This window comes from Coffea arabica, chromosome 8c (genome assembly GCF_036785885.1).
Source record: "Coffea arabica cultivar ET-39 chromosome 8c, Coffea Arabica ET-39 HiFi, whole genome shotgun sequence".
In the NCBI taxonomy this organism is placed as follows: domain Eukaryota; kingdom Viridiplantae; phylum Streptophyta; class Magnoliopsida; order Gentianales; family Rubiaceae; genus Coffea; species Coffea arabica.
Window position 1 is genome coordinate 2347656 of NC_092325.1, and position 22903 is coordinate 2370558.

Consider the following 22903-nt stretch of genomic DNA (forward strand, 5'->3'; position numbering starts at 1 on the left):
TTGTTTTTGGTTTTGGTTTTGCTTTCAAAGTACATCGAAAATAACAAATAATGATCCTACTAATCTCATCCTTTTTATGTTCATTTTTTTCTTCAATCCAAAAGTTGCCGATTGTTGCCTCTTGTCTTAGAGTTGCTTTAGGTTACATACAAATTTTCTTCATCTGTGTTTTTAGTATGATCCTATACAAATGCTAAAAAATCTGTTTTTCCCCCTTCCAGAGAGATTGTAATCAAAATTGTTGATGGTGGCACGGTAATTAGTAATTAGCAACACAAATTCTTTACTAACGAATCTGCAACAACTAAAATGAAAGTGAGATGCGCCACTGGCCTTAAATTCTTTTATGGTAGTCATTGCGCAACTTATATTGATCAACTGCATGATTATTTTATGAAGTAATCACATTGAACTCCATCAACTAATCTCGGTGGAGTAATTATTCAATAAGCAAAAGGAATGACTCTGCAACGAAATTAGGCCAGGCTGATACAGGATTTTATTACGTTTATTGGATTAATCATCTCTCATGTTTGTAAGGGTGTTTAGATTACAAATTACACAGAGGTATGAAATCTTTTTACATTTCGTGAAGCATCTGTGAAAATGTGAAAGGCACCTTATCAAATTTCAAATTCGCTGGCCAACTGCTGAATTAGCAGTTAGCAATTTGTCATTCCTTCAAAATTTCAGTGCGACGGCTGATCTTCTCCATCTGAGCATCTAGCCGTAAAAAAATGTCAGTTTCTGTATTGTCATTGAGTTAATGGCAAAACTTCATCGGGCTTCTTTCAGGTAACAAATCTAGAGAATCCTTCACATATAGAATCCTAATTGTACAGCTTGTAATGATCAGATACACAGATTAATTTTCCTAGCAAAGTAGCTACTAACAGTGCGTGACTCAATCTTGAACAGTTAATTAATCATGGGGCTGCCACAGAAATTGAGAAAATGAAGTTGGTGATGGAGGACTTCTTTAAGCTGCCATTGCAGCAGAAGACGGCCTATGCACAGCTACCAAATGATGTTGAAGGATATGGTCAAATATTTGTGGTATCAGAGGATCAAAAGATTGACTGGGGGGACATGCTCTTCCTTCGTGCATTGCCAGTTTCTCAGACAAATATGAGATTCTGGCCTATGACACCAACATCTTTCAGGTAGACAATGAATAATATAGAGTATCACAATCTTTTCCCACTTCTGCAGTAATATTATGCTGCTCCAATATTTTCTCAGAAGGCTAGCCTTGTTCGCCAAGCTCCTCTGCTTACAGAATTTCCCACTCGTCATGGGAATTTATCCTCTATTTTTCGCGCAAGTACAAAACAAAGATTCTTTAAAAGGAAGCATCTTTTGCTTCCATTAGAAAGCTGCATGGATTACTTTACTTAGGCGACAAAAACCTGAAATTTGTGTAAGAAAAATTCATCACGATGCTAATTTGCAAATTTCTGATGATGTCAGAGCAACCATGGATGAATACTCACTCCAAATGCACAAGGTTTGCATGACCCTGTTTAAACTTACGGGTGCGAATCTTGGTGTAGACCCAGACAAATTATGCAGCATCTATCAAGATGGCATACAAGGAAAAAGAATGAATTACTATCCACATACAAGTCAGGTACAATACAACAGTCCACTGAAGTTATTAGAGCTGAGGTAAAGTTCTTCTAAATTAGGCAGGCCTAAACCCATATTGGATGGAAGATTGCCTGAAAGACTGTTGGAAACCTGTGAAAGCACTCTTAAAGTTGAGATGTTGAAGATCCCGGTTGGTATGGAACCTTTTAAACTGTTAACTCTTAGGTTCAACACCTCCAATGTTTGTAGGTTTCCAACCTCATAGGTAATTACACCTGCCAAATTAAAACAGATAGAACTCCTGAAATGGAATGTTTCGCAATCCTGAAGAAACCATCATTTGCCAACGGAAGCATGTTTATTTGACCAAGAATGTTTCAGTTGTCTCATGATTATTATTCTCAAGTGCCATACCTGTTAAATTGTTTACACCAAGGTATAGTTCTTTAAGTGCGGTCAAATTTCCAATATCTCTTGGTATAGAGCCTTCAATCTGGTTATGGTCTAGACTAAACAACATTAGCTTTAAAATACCACCAAGCTCTTGCGTAATTATACCTGCGCGCCAAATTCAAGATACCTGCCAAATACCACCAAGGATAGATATGTTGGACCAGAATAATCAACTCTTCGTAACAATAAAAGATGCTGGACTGTGAAACTGGCTTCGTTAATTTTTTAACTTGACAAGAGAAGGAGCAAATAGAAATGTTCAAATTGTTACCATCTCCGTTAGCACAGCAAAACTTACTAATATTTCTCTTGAAGTAGTTAGTAAATTGTCACACCTGTTAAGTTGTTATGCCCAAGATAAAGCTCCGAAACCGAGTCAAATTCCAGATTTCTCTTGGGATAGATCCTATAATCTATCCATGGCTAATAGCTTCAGGTTATAAAGATTACCAATCTCTTGAGGGATTGTACCTGCCAAATAAAACTGTAGCCTTGAGTTGATGCACGAAATTGGAATATGATCGTTACATGATTTAGTACTAAACAGTTTAGCGACTTCTAACAACTTCAGTTTATTCTCCATAACTTCAGTTATCTTGCTACAAGGTACATAATAGCTCTAGATTATCCATATAGTGAATTTAATCATCAAATTAACATTTTATTTTCTCATTAACTGTTTATAACCTTTTGTCTTTTTATTAATTGTGATTTTCTTCTAAGTCAATATGTTTATAAAATATAGTTAGCTTTAATTATCACGCATAAGAATATAATAATTGGAGATAATTTTAACACATACAATAATTGGAGATGAAGAAACTGATTGTTAAATATAAGTGTAAATGTGTAATTTTTAATTTTAATTACCAATAATAGAAGAAGTTTTTAATTTTAATTCTAGTGTAAAAATGTTTTTAAGAAACAGTGATACACATTGTAAGTTTATTGCACGAAGTAATTATACTAGTCAATAATGAATGATCTCATATCATATGCAATGTGAATTGAAACATTGGCAAATTTGGAAAGAAAAGAACAGATTGGGGGCTGCCTATCACTTAAAACGAGTCATATATTCCCTCGGTCCATTGTTTATATCAAATCACTTTTTCATTGTTTCAAAATTAGAGTCATGCTACACTAGTGATTTTCCTTCTAACGTTCCATCCTTGCCCTCATAGAGCATGTGCTAGAAAGTCTAAAGAAATTTGGTAGCACCTGCTGACAGGTGCCGAATCTGTGCAATAATAAATACCTATTCGAGAAAAATACAGATTTTGTATATAGCGGTGAGTAGAGTCGAATCCACAGGGATTGGGGATAATTCGTTTCTTCTAGAGTCCAAAGTATGGGGGGTTTTTGGATCAAATACTAACTAAATAAATTAACTGCAGAAAATAATTAATTTAAAGAAATAATTGGAGAAACTCTAGCCAAGGGTATACTTCAGAAATGGTTCATGCACTGATCATTGATGCAAAAATAATCCCAACATTTATTAATAGATTGGTTATAGTTGTCATGCACGCGATAAACAACCAACCGTTCTAAGGTACGACCGTTAGCTATTTCTCTAACCCAAAAACAACCCTAGGTACGACCGTAGGATTTAATTTCTAGATTGCATTAATAATTAGAAAGGCCCAATCCTAACTAACAAACACGCTACGAGGGTTTGTTTAAACTAGATCGTATGCTCCCCTGACATAAATCCAATTACGCCAGTTGCTACTAAGATAGAGATAACGAACAATTACGGATTCAATTACCTCTATTTAGCAAAATAGCCTATATGAATAATTAATTATTGCGCACTAATCAATCATACATAAGGATTATAACAATTAAAAACAGGAAACACATAAATACCAATAAATGAGGAAGCGATTAAAATAATTTCGATCTCACAATAATTGTTGAACCAAGTCTTCAGTTGTCCTCTTCACTAGAATTAAGAGGTTAGTCCTCCATTAATGGAGAACAACCATGCGAAAGAGCTAAGAAAAGAAAACTAAAACTATGCTAAAAGCCTAAACTAAAACTATTCCTCCCTTCGAGTTCTTAGTACGTTTGTCTCCCTTTTTAAAGCCAAAAGGAAGTCTAATACTATCTCTAGTGGTCCCCACACCAAATTCAAAGTCTTGTACGTTTCTTTTTCTAGAGTCCAAATGACTCATGCTTCTTATCCGTGGTCCCCGCACATGTGGACAAAACCTCCAAAGTACTTGTTGTTCCAAGTCTCTCTACGTTGCTTTCTTTGAAAAACCCAAATGACTAGATGCCTTGCACTAACTTGTGGTCCCCACCAATTCAAGGACCCAAAGGTTGAAGCCCTTAGAAGTCTGCATTTTTCCATACAAGTCCCTCCTTTTTGGTAATTTTCTGCTTCACTTCTGAAATTGGTTCCAAATACCAAATATTAGTAAATATCAGCAATTAACACAATATTTGTCAGGGATAGAAGGGGAAATCAATAATAAATTTACTAACAAATTATACCCTATCACCTGCTATTTATTATCCAGTTGGAGAAGCTACAGGAGTACGTGAGACTAACTCTCACTTTAACATTGACAGTATTGACAAACCAAATTGGGTTTACATATTGTCTCTGACTACAATTTTAAACGTATTATTGTTAGATATTATCAATACACTTCTAACCTACCTACCTCTTGATCGTTTGCCAAATCAATTATAGAAAAGATCAAGAAACAAAAAATAAATAAAAATAAAAGAGTAATATACAGTACATCAAGTCGTTAACAACATCACACGATATACACGACGTGGTATACAATAAATAAGGTAAAATACAGAAAAGGAAAAAGGAAAAAGATGCAATGTCGTCTATTGCTGCTGTTGCTGCTTGCTAGGAAAGATTATATGTTTTCTTCTTCTTCTCGGCCCACAGCCAGCGCTCTCTCCATTCCCCATCATCTGTATAGTAACCAATGAGAATTTCAGGAATATGTGCGATTTTTGTGTAATCTTCACTTTCTTCCTTCTGATTCTCTAACAGCTTCTCTCTCAATTGAGAACTCATCTCATACAAAGTCAGCCGTTGAAGATGGCTCAAGTGCTGGATACCCAATGGTAATTCCTCCAGTAATGGAAGTTGTTGCAGAAATAGTGTTTGGAGACGAGGCAATGCACCCTCCTCCACTCTCATCCATCTCAACCCTTCCATTCTCTTTAGGTGCAACCGCTTCAGATTTAGGAACCCCCCAGCCTTGAAACACAACCCTTCTCCCTGGTAAGATCCACAGAAATTAATTCTACCCAAATTGGGCAAATGTTGGAGGGATTCAAGCGGATCCTCCTCACCCCTTAACCCGCTCCAATCCAAATCTATTCTTACCAAGCCGTGAAGATGTGCTACCCATTTTGGCATCTTTTCTAAGTGGCCACCCAAAATCAGCAGATGAAGAGATTGAAGAAACGAAGAAGAAGAAGAAAGAGAAGGATGATGATGATTTAGATCGATTATCTCATGATCACCATCTTTACCAATTGAATCAACACTTAATTGCCGAAGACTGGTGAGATTGGCAAGGGAGGAGCAGAGCTCCTTTCCGTCTTCTCTTCTTAACTTTGTAATATATAGCTCTCTTAATTGGGTCAGCTTTCCTATCTCCTTGATCATTGTGGATCCACTACTTGCATCTATGCAGTTTAATACTTCTAGGGCAAGAAGCGCACCCATATTCGAGGGAACTTTAAATCCATGAAATCCATAATCATCATCGGAAGGATCAACTTGTTGATATACTCTGAGAACTCGAAGCTTTTGCAGCTTTATGATTTCAATGGGTAATTCCCTAACTCCAGTTTTTCCCAAATTCAGATACTCCAAATGTTGAAGTTTCCCAATGGCTTTCGGGACTCTCTCCACTCTTGTACCATATAGGTTCAGATGCTTGAGATGAAACATCTTGAAAATCTCATTTGGTATTTCCTCCTGGGTCTCTTGACCACCGAAATCCAAAACCTTTAACAGCTTACTGCTCCCTAAAACTTCCGATAACAGCGTTTTGAATGGTAGCTGGTTTGTGGATCCAACCGTAACGAACGACCGAAGGTGGTCAAAGCAATAATTTGGTCTTTGTTGGTGGTGCTGGGTGTTGTTACTACTACTACTATGGAGTACTAGACGGCGTACCTTCCCGGACGGCCACATCGTCGGTTGTCCAGTAGTAACTGTGACCATGTTTTGTTCCCTTGACTTGGAAACGATAACTTCTCTCAATAGGTCATGGATTCGACAAGCGTAGGGTAATCCTTCATAAAACACTTTAGTTACTTGAATTAGGCTTCTATTGATGAGTTCACTGAGATAAGCCCAGGCGGCATCTTCAATACTCATTCCTTCTCTGCATTCTACAAACCTTTCAGCAATCCACAAATTAATTAGTCTTTCGCATCCTATTTCATAATCCTCTGGGCAGATACTTGTGTATAACAGACATGTCTTTAGATGCCAAGGCAAATCACCATAACTAAGAGAGAGTATCTTTCTAACTCTGTCTAGCTTACCAGTGCCTTCTAATTCACCTCCAAGACTGCGTCGAACCATCTCCCATTCCTCTGTTCTGTTTACATCTTTCAAAGCCAAAAACCCACTGATTGCAAGAATCGCAAGGGGCAAGCCCTCACATTTACCCAATATAACTTTGGCAACATCCATCAAATGGCCAGGGCAACTATTTCCCTTAAAGATCTTGTTACAAAACAGGGTCCACGAATCTTCAACGGACAGTGGCTCCATTCTGTAGATATAACCCAGAGATTCTATACAAGAGGCAGAGGCTACATCAGCTTTTCGAGTTGTTAGCATGACACGGTTGCCGTGGCTACTCTCGGGCAGTGCAAATTTGATGGTATCCCAAAATTCCACGTCCCATACATCATCAAAAACAATTACATACCTTCCAGCTTGTTGAAGAAAATCTTTGACAATTTTTTTCAGCCCAGTGGTATTCAAAGACTCGATCGATTGTGGGACTGGTTTCTTCCCTTCCTCGTGTAACTGCCGAATCAAGTCTTTCAGGAGGTACTGAAAGTCACATGTTTGAGAGACAGTCACCCAAGCACGAACTGGGAAATGCCTTCTGACTTCAGGATCCTCATGGACTTTTTTCACTAGGGTAGTTTTGCCAAGACCTCCCATACCAACCACTGAAACAACTTTTAGTTGGTAATCATCCCCTTCGAGGAGCTGAGAAATTAGATGCTTCTTGGGTTGGTCAATGCCAACTAATTTAGCTTCTTCCACAAGCAGTGCATCATCTCTGCTATGGCGCCAGGTTGTGTTGTTCACAACAGAAAGTGAGTTGGACGCTTGGGCAGGGATACCATATTCGGATTGGTATCTTTGATGACCTTCAGAAATACTTCTGATTCTTGACTTGATACTTTGTATTTCGTTAGCAACTCGATGACGAGCTCTCAAATTCTTGATGGAGCTGAAAACTCTCCGAACAGAGCCGTAGATTCCTGTTGTGCGATGCTGAGCAAATCGAGCTACAAATTCATCAAGAATGTCTTCAGTGTCATAAGCAGCCTCTCGCACTTGCTTGATCCATTCTTGGAGCCGGGGTTGAGCATCTTCTTCTTTTGCTTCTGCCTCTCTCAGGAAAGCTCTCATGTGCCCCAACTCATCCCTGATGAATTGAACCTCTTGCCGAAGCCTTCCCAATAGTCGTCCCTCCTCGCGTAGAAAAGTTGAGAGTTGATCCAGCACAAAAGAGAGAACTGTTTCTGCCATTTTCAGTCTTTCTTTCTAACTTAAGAATGTCGGGGAAGGCGGCTTCTCGTTTATAGGACAGTCCACTTGTAGTATCTTGAAAGGAAGAAGGAAGAGGAGGTTATAGATTCATACGCTGCTGAACTTCCATGCTATATGGTGCAGTATTTATCACAAAGAAAAGAATTAACCAATTAGAAGAAACTAAAGCAAGAAACATGATTGTGAAAGACGAAGCTCCCTTACCTGCCACAACAAAAAATCACGGAAGCTATTAAGAAGACTGTGTGTGCACGTCTTCAAGACCTTTTTTCAACTGTGGGTCCTTTGGTGGGATAAAGATAAGGGAGCATCTTTCAAGTTTCAACTATGGGTTCTTTACAGGGGGAAGGAACCAAAAGTCTGGCATTTTTCTCTACGCTGGTATAGGGGTACGTGTGTTGCACATTGCAATTATTTATTTTGGTGATATTCGTGCCAAACATATTCCTCTAAAGTGTGGTATCTCAAAACAATCAATTAATAAAGGGAATCCATTGAGTATCACTTGAATTTTTTTAGTCTCGTTACTTGTGTATCAACTATTATTTGATAATCCAATATATCTTTTGATTGGCAATTGAAAAATAGGCTGGCCTTGTTTGAAAAGCAATTTTGGTATCAAATTTTGGTATCTAAAAACTGACCTAATGTGTCTCATAAATTTTTATACGACCTAAAACTATATTAGTTTGGAAATTAACTTTATTTTTCAATTATTGTAAATGATTTCAGAGGATTGGCCTTATTTGAAAAGCAATTTTTCAACAAAAAATATCTATATTTTTCTTGAACACATTTTCTAATCACTTTTTTACCTCACATATATCAAATCATTACAGTACATTTTTCTACAAAAACTCTAAAAAATTGCAATCCAAACAAAACTTGTAAACTTTAATCCTAATTACATAATGACATTTGTATCTCTATATCCACATTAAAACATAAACAAAAGTATGTAAATACATTTTTTATGTTCAAATATATTATCTAGACTTAGACTAATTCAAATATTGGAGTAGAGATGTTTTACTTTATAGAATAGTGCTATTCTTAATGTTTAAAAAAATAATAAAAAATAAAATTTCCAACATCCAAGATGTTTGGCATCCTTTTCTATTGTTATTGAAAAGAATTTTTTAACCTTCATTTAACTTCAATTTTTTATCATTTTTTGATTTATTTCAACTTGCTACACTTCGCACCTGTCATTTTCATGTAGATAGTCATGAGCCGTTTTCTTTTTCTTAAGAGTCACGATATACGTTCATATGGAAACTTATTTTTTAACTAAATTTTGTTTCCAATTCATGTTTAGCTTCCAGGTTTATTGTGCTAAAGTGTTTTTCCAATACTTCACTAATTTTTTGAACCCATTCCTAAATTTTGTTAGGAATTCATTTCAATTGGTCTGAAAGACGAAGCTGCCTTACCTACTACAATACAAAATCATGGAAGCTATTAAGAAGACTGTGCTAACGGAAGGAATACCCAGCTCTCATCATGGAAAATCATGGAAGCTATTAAGAAGACTGGCAGAAAATTACAGTCTACATACCCAGCTCTCAGCTGTTGAAAGGGCTAACGGAAGGAATAGCCAAGGATATCAAACTGGCTACTTTGACTGATGACATTAACAATTTAAGAGCTTTATTTCTGAAATGCTCCTTTTGTTTAGATAGGAGATTAGACTCCAGATGTGAACTGATTAGTGGTTATGCCTTAGGCATATTTCAGGATGAGGAATGGATCAATCCTCAGTGTGTCTAACACTTGTGTATAGTTGTTCCTTGAGCCTTTGCTCATATAAGTGTGTATCCTTTTGTCTATCAATACAAAAATTACCGTTGCAGAAAAAAAAAAAATTAAGAAGACTGTGCAACTCCTGCCCCGTATCCGTGCAATTGGTGGGGTGATCAGTCTTCAAGACCTTCTTTCAACTGTGGGTCCTTTGGCCGGATAAGGATGAAGGAGCATCTTTCAACCGTGGGTTCTGTACAAAGGGATAAAGTTAAAACGGGGTTGGACTGGACATTATTGATTTCATTGACGAAGAAATAAAGCTACAACAGGGTCTTCTGCTCCTCCTGCCGACATGTATAACCTCCTTCTTCTATGGAACTAATTTCTGCTTTTTTTTCTGTTTGCCCCTTGGAACAATTACCTCCAAAGAAACGGATGTAAATGAACCAATCTTTAAAAACTCATTTACATGATTGTTTGAGCTCAATTGATTAATTGGTTGTTCTCATCTTTGATGACAAGCACGATTTAGGTGTAGGAAAAATTAATAGGGTGCAAGATTGTTATTCAATTTATGATTGTTTTCTTCATGATTTTAGCCAAATATTATATTAATTCATAGATTCTACTTATATTTGATTATTGGTGCTGATTGTAGGAAAATAAGTAAACCATAATTAAAAGGAGTAATTTTCTAACATGTTAAGAATTAATTTGATTGTGGCGCTCGAGAATTTACTACACGCGGAATTTCCTAGTTCGTATCAATTATGGACAGTTTTGATTGAAGATTTGGAAGACTTTTATTATCTTTATGGATCAATCTTTCCTACACTGACAGTGTATACACTATCAGCGTTGGATGAATGACAACTATGAAAAATTTGAATTTGAAATTCAACTTTTACACACATATCATGAATCCAACGCTGATAGTGTATACACCGTCAGTGCAGGAAATAATTACTCTATCTTTATTAGTTGTAGTATTTGATTAGGAAACATGGATATTGTCTTTGGTAGTTTCCTTTTCCAAGTAAGAAAGGTGCTGTGTTTCTTTATTTCCTTTAATTTAGGAGACAAAATAGGAAGAGGAGAGCTCGTTTGATAGGTCTTTAATTCCTAATGTACAACACTATATTAGTGACTACTACTTCCCACGGAACCTGGCTCGTATTTGATTAGTCTGGCGCCAAGCAAAGGAACGAGCACTCTTCTTCGTTTTCTTTCTTTCGTTATTTCTTTTTGTCGAATATTCATGCGAATTGCTTCAATGGAATTTGGTGATTTATTCTGAATGGAGAGTAGCTAGTTTCTTTTTTCTAGTCAAGGAATAACGAAAGATTTGGTTCATTTACATTTGTTAGATTTAAAAACGGATTTAAAAACTCACTTGTCAAATGAAGCCACTCCAAAGATTTAAAAATTCACTTGTCAAACGGGATCACTCATTTACACTTGTAATAAAAACGGATGGAATATCAAAGAAACTTTAGGAACAAACCACTCCAATACGGTGTCTGACCAAATTTTTGGTATAAACATACATCTGTGTTTAAGTAGTTAAAGAGGATATACCACAAGGGCAATGATGTCGAAGCATCGTGCAAAAACAATAATGATATCGAAATATTTAACAAGGGAGGGAATAAAGCAATGGTGTCTGACCAAGTTTTCCAGTTCAAAGCAACTCAGGAGTCAGGACCTTCCCTCCTCTCCTCAAAGCAAAAATGACAGTTCTGAATCAAATGGAAGCCAGCTATGAGTTTTCCAGGAACATGTGATGCGGAGGAAAGTGAATTTCCCTCCAAATGGAAGCCAGCTATTAAACTGTTCCGGGCAAGATACAAACCCTCCAGCTTCTTCAAGGTTCCATATTCCCTTGGTATCTGTCCGCTAAATTCATTTGATGACAATGACAATATTTGAATTACTGAACAAGCAGTTAAATTTGATGGCAACTGGCCATTTAACTTATTTGAAGTTATATAAAGCCCTCCAAGACTTGGAAGATCATTGCATGTCTGGAGGAAGATTACTAGGTAAGTTATTTCCTGAGAGAGCAATAATTTCCAACGTTGAAATGTTGAAAATGGAGGACGGTATAGACCCTGTACGCTGGTTATACTGCAAATTTAGTACCCTCAGGTTTTGTAGACCTCCCATCACTTCAGGAATCTTTACCTTGTAAAGGATTGTATGACAGTTCCAATGTTACCAGCTTCGAGATGTTCCGCAAGAGAATGAGGGATAAATCCAGTGAAGCTGTTATTTCTAATTGACAAAAATTTAAGTTCAGGAAAGGAACCAAACCATGATGGATTTTCTCCAGTGAAGTTGTTGAGCTTAAAGTTCATAAACCACAGGCATCGCAAACGGAACAGATCTCCAGGTTGATTGCCCAGGTAATTGTTACCACTCAGGTCCAAAGAAACAAGAAAAGACAAGTTCCCCAGATGGCGAGGAATGCTGCCTTTCAAACCCGTGAATGATATGTTTAAAGCAGTTATTCTATGATGTTGGATGCCACATGTGACTCCAATCCAATCACAAACAGAAGTATTAGCAGTCAAGTAGTCTTCCAGGACTAGGCAAGGGTCTGATAATATGTGCTCTTTAAAAGCAACAAGAGCAGATTGATCAGTGACAATATTGGTTTCTATGTTGGCTAAGCAAGCCATCGGAAAATGCTGGAACAGAACTGCAAGAGGAAAGTAATACTGACGAATTCTTGAAAATGCAATTTATTTTTGGAAAAAAAAAAAAGAAGCCCCCCCCCCCCCCCCCCCCCGCCCAAACACAACAACACCCCCAAAAAAAGATATTTGTTTTGACGGAATGCAATCTCTTTTTTTTTTTTCGGCAACAGAATGTGAAGCTTGACTGCTGACTTTTGCACTTCTTTTATGGACGAACAAAAGATGAGTATAGCTTAACTGCGTCTCAAATGTCAAGTAAGATCAGCATTTGGGGTCCTATCGAATCTGTTCACGTTTGAAACCAAGAAAAGAAAGAGCTCGAATGCCTATCCTTACTTCCCGGCTAACTAAAGTTAAAGTTTCAGGCACTAGAATTCCAAATTCAAAGCTCATTACATGTCGGTTTTTTAGTTGAAATACCCTTCGGTTTTATTCAATTTGTATCCATCCTGCCACTTGTGAGCATAACGTAACTCTTTATTTGATCCTACCATTTGTAAGCGTAATTTAACTCTCCATAGATGCTTATAACCACCAATGCTTTTGGCACATTCTACTTGTATGCTTATTTCAAAAATATATAATTAATTTTTTTTACAATAGATTATTGTGTGGAGAATCATGTTAGAGGCTTAGAGTGTGTATGTTTTTTTAGAAATCTATTATTACTATGCTTTTTTATTTAGGAAATTATTATATTTAAAATCATGGCTGAGTAAAAGAGACAATTTGAGTAGTTTATGTACTAACTTTAGAGGGTATTTTTAATATAGTATAACATTAAATGATAATTGCACACTTAAATTAGCATTGAACTTTAACCCTTGAGTTAGCATTGTACTTTTATTGCTCAGGTGGATGAGTATTATAGTGAATTAAGACTCAATTCTCACCTTTTACACCCCCAAAGTGCAAATTGCAAAAGCATCTAATTGCTCAGGTGGATGGTATTTTTACTGTTTACAGTACAGTATATTTACGATTTGTCTAATTATGATTTGATTATTGGTCCTGATTAATTTTATGCTAGTGAAAGTTGTGAGAGTGGATTAATTGAAGGATTTCTCAGTGTGTATGATAATATAATTTGGGGTGTATTATTCTAGGCTGTGTTGATTTTTTGTAATATTTAGTATTGATTAGTAATGTGTAGTTTGCTGTTGGTACTATTTAACTTGTGAAGAATAATTTAGTAACTAAAGTTGCTGTTTTGTTTGCGAATCATTAATCATATGATTTCTTGTACTTGAATGAAAGCCAAAAAGATTTTCGCAAAAAACACGAGAGGTCAAAGAAATCTGGATAAACATATGAAGCAAGCAGCTGCCCAACCACTAAATTACTATTCACAATAAAGAGACCAAAAAGGTCAAAATCTGTAGAGAAACAACAGTGAAACCAACGCAAAAGAATAAACTTGGAACGTGTGGCAGTCAAACATGAAATAGAGACGAGTTCCATCACATCCAAAAAGACAAAAGAGGACAAAATCAACACTCAAATTACAAAGAAAATAGCAAAAATCGCTATTCTCGGCATCCATTGCAACGTGGATGGATGTGAAGCAGACATAAGCAATTGAGATACAGAACTACACTGCCAAAAGGGCACATGTAATTTGACTTTTTTTTTTTTTTTTATCGACACAGGGATGTTCGGGTCAATTCTTACGGGACCCGACTAATTTCCTGCGGCTCGGATCCGGCGCCCCAACCCGACCCGAACGCGGTAAGTGCGCGGAGAAATCCAGCAGAGCGGAGACTCGAACTTGTGACCTCAAGATTCACTGGTGAGAGGTACTGCCGTTGGACCATTCGCGCGGGGCACATGTAATTTGACTATTGACAAGTGATAAATTAAGCAACTAGGAATATCTCACGTGAAATTTTTAATTTTAATTTCAGTGTAAAAAATGTTTTTCAGAATTGAGTGATACACATTTTGTCGGTTTGTTTATGAGCACCGAGTAATTATGCTGGTCAGTGATGAATGAATGGTCAAATGTGAATTGAAACATTGGCAAATTTGAGAAGGAAAGAACACATTGGGAGATATATAGATTACGTACGTAAAAGGAGTCATATAATAAATCAAATATTCGCTATTTTTACAAGCAGAAGTGTGGACAAGCCACATTGGGTCTACGTATTGCCTCTGACCAAAGTTTAAAAGCTATTTTTTTGGAGTTTTTAATAAAATTTTTTTGGTAGGTATTATTAATACACTTCTAATAAATAAGAACAATAGACGATGAAACAAAAAGATAAAAGAGTAATTGTATACAATACATTAACAACCTCACACCGTATATGCACGATACAAACAATAAATAAGAACAATAGACGATGAACAAAAGAAAAAATAAAAACAATAGAAGAGGAAGAAGCCACGGCGGCGGCTGCTGCTTCCCCATAGCTGGCGCTATAGCTGGCGCTGTCTCCATTCCCCATCATCTGTATAGCTACCAATGACAATTTCAGGAATGTGTGTGATTCTTCTGTAATCTTCACTTTCTTCCTTCTGATTCTCTACCCTTTCTATCATTTCAGAACTCATCTCAGCCAAAATCAGCCGTTGAAGCTGGATCAAATGCTGAATACCCATAGGCAACTCCTCTAGTAATGGCAGTTGTTGCAAAATGAGTTCGTGGAGACGAGGCAATGCACCCTCCTCCACTCTCATCCATCTCAACCCTTCCATTCTCTTTAGCTGCATCCCCTTCAGCATTAGGAACCCTCCAGCCTTGAAACACAACCCTTCTCCCTGGTAAGATCCACAGAAATTAATACTAACCAAATTGGGCAAATGTTGGAGGGATTCAAACGGATCCTCCTCACTCCTTAATCCACTCCAATCCAAATCTATTCTTACCAAGCCATGAAGATGAACTATCCATTTTGGCATCTTTTCTAAGCGGCCACGCAAAATCAGCATACGAAGAGATTGAAGAAACGAAGAAGAAGAAGAAGAAGAAGAAAGAGAAGGATGATTTAGATCGATTATCTCACGATCACAGCCTTTTCCAATTGAATCAACACTTAATTCCCGAAGACTGGTGAGGTTGGCAAGGGAGGAGCAGAGCTCCTTTCCATCTTCTCTTCTTAACTTTGTAATAAATAGCTCTCTTAATTGGGTCAGCTTTCCTATCTCCTTGACTATTGTGGATCCGCTACTTGCATCTATGCAGTTTAATACTTCAAGGGCAAGAAGCCCTCCCATATTCGAGGGAGCTTTAAATCCATGATACCCATAATCATCATCTGAAGAATCAACTTCTTGATATACTCTGAGAACCCGAAGTTTTTGCAGCTTTAGGATTTCCACAGGTAGTTCCCTAACTCTGGTGTATCCCAAATCCAGATACTCCAAATGTTGAAGCTTTCCAATGGCTTTCGGGACTCTCGCCACTCTCGTACCGCATAGGTTCAGATGCTTGAGAAGAAACATCTTGAAAATCTCATTTGGTATTTCCTCGTGTCTCTTGACCAACCAAATCCAAAACCTTTAACAATTTGCTACTCCTTAAAACATCAGATAACAACGGTTTGGATAGTAGCAGGTCCGTGGATCCAAATGTAACGAACGACCGAAGGTGGTCAAAGCAATAACTTCGTCTTTGTTGGTGGTGCTGGGTGTTGTTACTGCTACTACTATGGACTACTAGACGGCGTACCTTCTCGGACGGCCACATCGTTGGTTGTCCAGTAGTAACTGTGATCATGCTTTGTTCCCTTGACTTGAGAAGAATAACTTCTCTCAATAGGTCATGGATTCGACAAGTGTAGGGTAATCCTTCATAAAACACCCTAGTCACTTGAATGAGGCTTCTATTGACGAGTTCAGTGAGATAACCCCAGGCTACATCTTCAATGCTCATTCCTTCCCTCCGTTCTACGAACCTTTCAGCAATCCACAAATTAGTTAGTCTATAGCATGCTATTTCACAATCCTCTGGGTAGATACTTGTGTACAATAGACACGTCTTGAGATGCCAAGGCAAATCATTATAACTAAGAGAGAGTATCTTTTTAACTCTGTCCAGCTTACCAGTGCCTTCTAATTCACCTCCAAGACTGCGTCGAATCATCTCCCATTCCTCTGTTCTGTTTACATCTTTCATAGCCAAAAGCCCACTGATTGCAAGAATCGCAAGGGGCAAGCCCTCACATTTTTCCAAAATACCTTTGGCAACATCCGTCAAATGGCCAGGGCAGCTATTTCCCTTAAAGATCTTGTTACAAAACAGGGTCCACGAATCTTCAAAGGACAGTGGCTCCATTCTGTGTATGTAGCCTAGAGATTCTGCACAAGAGGCAGAGGCTACATCAGCTTTTCGAGTTGTTAGCATGACACGGTTGCCGTGGCTACTCTCGGGCAGTGCAAATTTGATGGTATTCCAAAATTCCACGTCCCATACGTCATCAAAAACAATTGCATACCTTCCGGCTTGTTGAAGAAAATCTTTGACAAATTTTTTGAGCCCAGTGGCTGTCATAGACTCTATCGATTGTGGGACTGGTTTCTTCCCTTCCTCGTGCAACTGCCGAATCAAGTCTTTCAGGAGATCCTGAAAGTCACATGTTTGAGAGACAGTTACCCAAGCACGAACTGGAAAATGCCTTCTGACTTCAAGATCCTCGTGGACTTTTTTCACTAGGGTAGTTTTGCCAAGTCCTCCCATACCAACCACTGAAACAACTTTCAGTTGGTGATCATCCCCTTCGAGAAGCTGACAAATAAGACGTTTCTTGGGCAGGTCAATGCCAACCAATTTAGCTTCTTCCACAAGCAGTGCATCATCTCTGCTATAGCGCCAGCTTGTGTTGTTCACAGCAGAAAGTGAGTTGGACGCTTGGGCAGAGATACCATAGTCGGATTTGTATCTTGTATGAGCTTCAGAAATACTTTTGATTCTGGACTTGATGCTTTGTATTTCGCTAGCAACTCGATGACGAGCTCTCAAATTCTTGATGGAGCTGAAAATTCTCCGAACAGAGCCGTAGAATCCTGTTGCGGGACGCCGAGCAAAGCGAGCTACAAATTCATCAAGAATGTCCTCAGTGTCATAAGCAGCATCTCGCACTTGCTTGATCCATTGTTGGAGCGTGGGTTGAGCATCTTCTTCTTTTGCTTCTGCCTCTCGCAGGAAAGCTCTCATTTGCCCCAACTCATCCATGATGAATTGAACCTCTTGTCGAAGCCCTCCCAATAGTCGTCCCTCCTCGTGCAGAAATGTTGAAAGCTGACGCAGCACAAAAGAGAGAACTGTTTCTGCCATTTTCAGTCTTTCTTTTTAACCTAAGAATGTCGGGGGAGGCGGCTTCTGGTTTATAGGACAGTCCAGTTGTAGTATCTTGAAAGGAAGAAGGAAGAGTAGGTTATAGATTCATAAGCTGATGAACTTTGATACCATATGGTACAGCATATATCACAAAGGAAAACCGCGTCAAAAGGAAAAGGAAAGAATTAACAAATTAGAAGAAACTAAAGCAAGAAACATGATTGTGAAAGACGAAGCTGCCTTACCTGCCACAATATAACATCATGGAAGCTATTAAGAAGACTGTGTTTGCACGTCCTCAGGACCTTCTTTCAACTGTGGGTCCTTTGGTGGGATAAAGATAAAGGAGCATCTTTCAGCTGTGGGTTCTTTACGAGGGGAAGGACAGTGTTGATTTCATTGACGAAGACTTGAAACTTTCTTCTATGAACAGCATGCAAATTTAGCAAAAAAAAAAAAAAGAATTGCAGAAAATGGTAAGGAGTTCATTAAAAATAATCAATTTTCTTTACAATTAAGGATTACAAATTTGTGGAATAGCTGTATTACTCAATCATGATGTGGCTTATTTCTATGCCCATCACTTTGCCAATTAATTTAATGTCTCATTTCTATCATTTTTGCAGCTATCTTTTTTAACTGCATAGGGAAAATTTAGGTTTCTTTTTTAACTCAATCAAATACCAATTAATATCATAAAGACGCATTCAAACTTAAGATTTACGAAAAAAAAAAAAGAGAATTATTGGTATCCCACTTCCTAAATATGAAACTGTCTTCCAAATCAAAACTTTTTTTCGAATGGAAAAATAATTTTCATGAGCAATAACTTTGTTTAGGGTTAAAAGGATCTTTGACAACAGTTTGCGTGCATGAAATATGAAAACGGACATTTAGACTGGATGAGTACTTCAGGAAGACTCCGGACTCCAGAGCAAAGGAACCAAAAGTCTGGCATTTCATTGCAATTATTTATTTTGGTGATATTCGTGCCAAACTTATTCCTAAAGTATCTTAAAACAATCAATTAATAGAGGGAATCCAATGAGTATCACTTGAATTTTTTAGTCTCATTACTCCTGTATCAACTATTATTTGATAATCCAATATATCTTTTGATTGGGAATTGAAAAATAAAATGTCTTGTAAGTCTAAAACTGGCCTAATATGTCTAATAAATTTTTATACGATCTAAAACTATATAATTTTGGAAACTATATTTTTCAATTATTGTAAATGATTTCAGAGGACTAGCCTTGCTTGGAAGGCAATTTTTCAACAAAAAAATGGTTGCATTTTTTGTAAACACATTTTTTCATCACTTTTTTACCTCATATATATCAAATCGTTACAGTAAATTTTTTTTTACAAAAACTCTAAAAAGTTGCAATCCAAACAAAACTTGCAGACTTTAATCCTAATTACATAATAATGACATTTGTATCTCTGTATCCACTTTAAAACATACACAAAAACTATGTAAATACATTTTTTATGTTCAAATATATTATCTAGACATAGACTAATTCAAATATATTGGATTAGAGATGTTTTACTCTATAGAATAGTGCTATTCTTAATGTTGAAAAAGAAAAAAAAAATAAAATTTCCAACATCCAAGATGTTTGGCATCCTTTTGTTTTGTTATTGAAAAGAAATGAATTTCTTACCTTCATTTAATTTCAATTTTTTTCATTTTTTGATTTATTTCAACTTGCTACGCTTCGCATCCGTCATTTTCATGTAGATAGCCGTGAGCCGTTTTCTTTTTCTTAAGAGTCACAATATATTTTCATATGGAAACTTATTTTTTTAACTAAATTTTGTTTCCAATTCATTTAAGCTTCCAGGTTTATCGTGCTAAAGTGTTTTTCCTATATTTTTTGAACCCATTCCAAAAATTTTGTTAGGAATTCTTTTCAATAAATTGGTCCGAAGGACGAACCTGCCTTACCTGCTACAAATCAAAATCATGGAAGCTATTAAGAAGACACTGCAATTGGTGGGGTGATCAGTCTTCAAGACCTTCTTTCAACTGTGGGTCCTTTGGTCGGATAAAGATGGAGGAGCATCTTTCAACTGTGGCTCTTTACAAAGGGATAACGTTAAAACGCGGTTGGACTGGACAATGTTGATTTCATTGACGAAGAAATAAAACTACAACGGGGTCCTCTGCTCCTCCTGCCGACATCTATAACCTCCTCCTCCTTCTATGGAACTAATTTCTGCTTTTTTTTTTTGTTTGCCCTTTGGAACAATTAGTATTTGTAATAAAAACGGATGGAATATCAAAGAAACTTTAGGAACAAACCACTACAATACGGTTTCTGACCACATTTTTGGCAAAAACATGCCTCTGTGTTTTAGTAGTTAAAAAGGAAAGACCACAAGGGCAATGATGTCGAAGCATCGTGCAAAAGCAATGACGTCGAATTATTGTTCTGAATCAAATGGAAGCCAGCTATAAGTTTTCCTGGAACATCTGATGCGGAGGAAAGTGAATTTCCCTCCAATTATTGTTGACCAAGTTTTCCAGCTCAAAGCAAGTCAGTATCAGTACTCTCTTCCTCCTCAGAGCAAAAATGACAGTTCTGAATCAAATGGAAGCCAGCTATGAATTTTCCAGGAACATGTGATGCGGAGGAGAGTGGACCCTATTTGAACAGCCATTTTCTATCAAGAAAATTTTATTTTTTTTTTACATATATTAAATCATTACAATAATTTTTTTATAAACATTTTTAAAAAATACAAGCCAAACAAGACGGTGGGCCTCCAAATGGAAGCCAGCTATTAAACTGTTCCGAGCAAGATACAAACCCTCCAGCTTCTTCAAGGTTCCATATTCCCTCGGTATCTGTCCGCTAAATTCATTTGATCACAATATTTGAATTACTGAACAAGCAGTTAAATTTGATGGCAAGGCCATTTAACTCATTTGAAGTTAAATAAAGCCCTCCGAGACTTGGAAGATCATTGCATGTCTGGAGGAAGATTACCAGGTAAGTTATTTCCTGAGAGAACAATAATTTCCAACGTCGAAATGTTGAAAATGGAGGATGGTATAGACCCTGTAAGCGGGTTATACTGCAAATTTAGTACCCTCAGGTTTTGTAGACCTCCCATCACTTCAGGAATCTTAACTTAGTAAAGGATTGTATGACAGTTCCAATGTTACAAGCTTCGAGATGTTCCGCAAGAGAATGAGGGATAAATCCAGTGAAGCTGTTATTTCTAATTGACAAAAATTTAAGTTCAGGAAAGGAACCAAACCATGACGGATTATCTCCAGTGAAGTTGTTGAGCTTAAAGTTCATAAACCACAGGCGTCGCAAACGGGACAGATCTCCAGGTTGATTGGCCTGGAAATTGTTACCACTCAGGTCCAAAGAAACAAGAAAAGACAAGTTCCCCAGATGGCGAGGGTTGCTGCCTTTCAAACCCATGAACGATAGGTTTAAAGCACTTACTCTATGATGTTGGATGCCACAAGTGACTCCAATCCAATCACAAACAGAAGTATTAGCAGTCCGGTAATCTTCCAGGACTAGGGAGGGGTCTGATAATATGTGCTCTTTCAAAGCAACAAGAGCAGATTGATCAGTGACAATATTGGTTTCTATGTTGGCTAAGCAAGCCATCGAAAAATGCAGGAACAGAACTGCAAGAGGAAAGTAATACTGAAGAGTCCTTGAAAATGCAATTTACTTTTGATAAAAAAAGAAGCTCCCCGCCACAACAACAACACCACCACCACCACCCCCCACCCACAACAACCCCCCCCCCCCCCCCCCCCCCCCCCAACACCAAAACACAAAGATAACTCCTCGAAAACAATATTTGTCTTGACGGAATGCAATCTCTCTCCTTTTTTTTTTGGCAACAGAATGTGAAGCTTGAATGCTGACTTTTGCACTTCTTTTATGGACGAACAAAAGATGAGTATAACTTAACTCCATCGAATCTGTTCACATTTCAAACCAAGAAAAGAAAGAGCACGAATGCCTATCCATAGTTCCCAGCTAACTAAAGTTAAAGTTCCAGGAACTAGAATTCTAAATTCAGATCTCATTAAATGTTGGTATTTTCTACTAGTTCGTTGCCAAAAAATATTTTCTCTGGTCTACATGTGTACTTATTTCAAAAATATAAATATATAATTAGTTTTTTTACAATAAGTTATTGTATGTAGAATGTTTAGTGCGTGTATGTTTCTTTTCAAGAAATCAATTAATACTACGCGTTTTTATTTAGGAAATTATTATATCTAAAATCATGGTTAAGTAAAAATACAACTCTAGAGGGTATTTTTCATATAACATTAAATGATATCTGATAATGAGAATTATACACTTAAATTAGCATTGTACTTTATCCCTTGAGTTAGCATTGTACTTTTATTGCTCAGGTGGATGAGTAGTCTTGTGAATTAAGACTCAATTCTCACCTTTTACACCCACAAAGTGCAAATTGCAAAAGCATAGTATTGTGTTTCTGACACATTTTGTAGAAATTATATTGTTGAATCAAATATAGCGGCCTACTAGATATCTGATAAAGAGAATTGAATTGAAGTTACACACCAATGTTCTTTTTCCCACTCAATGTATCAATTCCTCCTAATAAAAACCAGAGACAGAAACATTTAGATGCTGGCATTCTCCAAATTTGATAAAATCAACAGAACAAAAATTGGTACAATTTAAGTCAAGAAAAAAAAAAAACACCCCCCCCCCCCACAACCCACCCCAAAAAAAAAAATTGTTTTGACGGAATGCAATTTTTTTTTTTGGCACAATTTTTTTTTTTGGCGACCAGAGAAAATGCAATCAAACAAATTATCCAAAAGAAAAAAGGATTAAAAAAACATATTATAGAAAAGGGCATCAGGTCTCCAAGGTGATTTAGCATCAATGTAGAGCTATTCAGACGCAAATTACCCATTTGTATACATGAGATTCATCCTTTGCCCCAAAAATTAATTTGAAACCTAAATAAATTTAAAAACCCGAATTCACGATAAGAAAAAAATAAAGAAAAAACTTCAAAGGAAATAAAGAAAGGCGATCAGAACCTGTCGGGATTCATAGTTAACATCAGAGGATTATTATTCAGTGGATTGACAGACTTATGAATTCTATCATCCCCTCGCTCTTTCTTTAAGTCCCCAAATTTTAATTAGAAACAAAAAAAAAAGGTTTGACGATAAAAATCGAAACTTTTATGTGTACACAACCGCTTAATACTCAGGAAGTGCTCAGAACTTCTTAGAGGAATTAGGTTGCCGTCATAGACAAACGACATCGTCGTCGTCGTCGTCTCCGGCCCGAATTATGAGCTCGTCAC

The 22903-nt window shown here is 37.1% G+C and overlaps 3 protein-coding genes, 2 long non-coding RNA genes and 2 other non-coding genes across 7 annotated transcripts; 2 read left to right on the forward strand and 5 right to left on the reverse strand.

Annotated features, from left to right (window-relative positions):
* The first annotated feature begins 346 nt into the window (after positions 1–346).
* LOC140013227 (uncharacterized) lies at positions 347–1995 on the forward strand. The gene is made up of 3 exons (XR_011820298.1): positions 347–795; positions 919–1163; positions 1471–1995. It is a non-coding gene; the product is annotated as an uncharacterized lncRNA (long non-coding RNA).
* A 2773-nt stretch (positions 1996–4768) lies between these two features.
* Positions 4769–8181, reverse strand: LOC113707350 (disease resistance protein RPM1-like). Its single transcript, XM_072063359.1, has 2 exons — positions 8039–8181; positions 4769–7888 (listed from the first exon to the last, which is right to left on the reverse strand). Exon 2 carries the CDS (start codon positions 7811–7813, stop codon positions 4919–4921), a length of 2895 nt encoding a protein of 964 aa, XP_071919460.1. The 5' UTR covers positions 7814–7888; positions 8039–8181; the 3' UTR covers positions 4769–4918.
* On the forward strand, positions 8087–9318 carry LOC140013679 (uncharacterized). The gene is made up of 2 exons (XR_011820492.1): positions 8087–8223; positions 9228–9318. It is a non-coding gene; the product is annotated as an uncharacterized lncRNA (long non-coding RNA).
* A 1950-nt stretch (positions 9319–11268) lies between these two features.
* LOC140013761 (uncharacterized) lies at positions 11269–12258 on the reverse strand. The gene is made up of 2 exons (XM_072063850.1): positions 11762–12258; positions 11269–11704 (listed from the first exon to the last, which is right to left on the reverse strand). Exons 1-2 carry the CDS (start codon positions 12256–12258, stop codon positions 11269–11271), a joined length of 933 nt encoding a protein of 310 aa, XP_071919951.1.
* A 2269-nt stretch (positions 12259–14527) lies between these two features.
* On the reverse strand, positions 14528–18147 carry LOC140013649 (disease resistance protein RPM1-like). Its single transcript, XM_072063229.1, has 2 exons — positions 17803–18147; positions 14528–17629 (listed from the first exon to the last, which is right to left on the reverse strand). Exon 2 carries the CDS (start codon positions 17552–17554, stop codon positions 15734–15736), a length of 1821 nt encoding a protein of 606 aa, XP_071919330.1. The 5' UTR covers positions 17555–17629; positions 17803–18147; the 3' UTR covers positions 14528–15733.
* A 4288-nt stretch (positions 18148–22435) lies between these two features.
* On the reverse strand, positions 22436–22532 carry LOC140013941 (small nucleolar RNA Z101). Its single transcript, XR_011820793.1, has one exon. It is a non-coding gene; the product is annotated as a small nucleolar RNA Z101 (small nucleolar RNA).
* An 88-nt stretch (positions 22533–22620) lies between these two features.
* Positions 22621–22709, reverse strand: LOC140013942 (small nucleolar RNA snoR14). Its single transcript, XR_011820794.1, has one exon. It is a non-coding gene; the product is annotated as a small nucleolar RNA snoR14 (small nucleolar RNA).
* Positions 22710–22903: the final 194 nt, after the last annotated feature.

Coding starts and splice junctions, on each gene's coding strand:
- LOC113707350 (XM_072063359.1), bottom strand. CDS start 7,813: ATGGCAGAAACAGTTCTCTCTTTTGTGCTGGATCAACTCTCAACTTTT.
- LOC140013761 (XM_072063850.1), bottom strand. CDS start 12,258: ATGGCTTGCTTAGCCAACATAGAAACCAATATTGTCACTGATCAATCT. Junction 11,705..11,761: donor GTCATACAATCCTTTACAAG/GTAAAGATTCCT, acceptor CTAAATTTGCAG/TATAACCAGCGTACAGGGTC.
- LOC140013649 (XM_072063229.1), bottom strand. CDS start 17,554: ATGGCAGAAACAGTTCTCTCTTTTGTGCTGCGTCAGCTTTCAACATTT.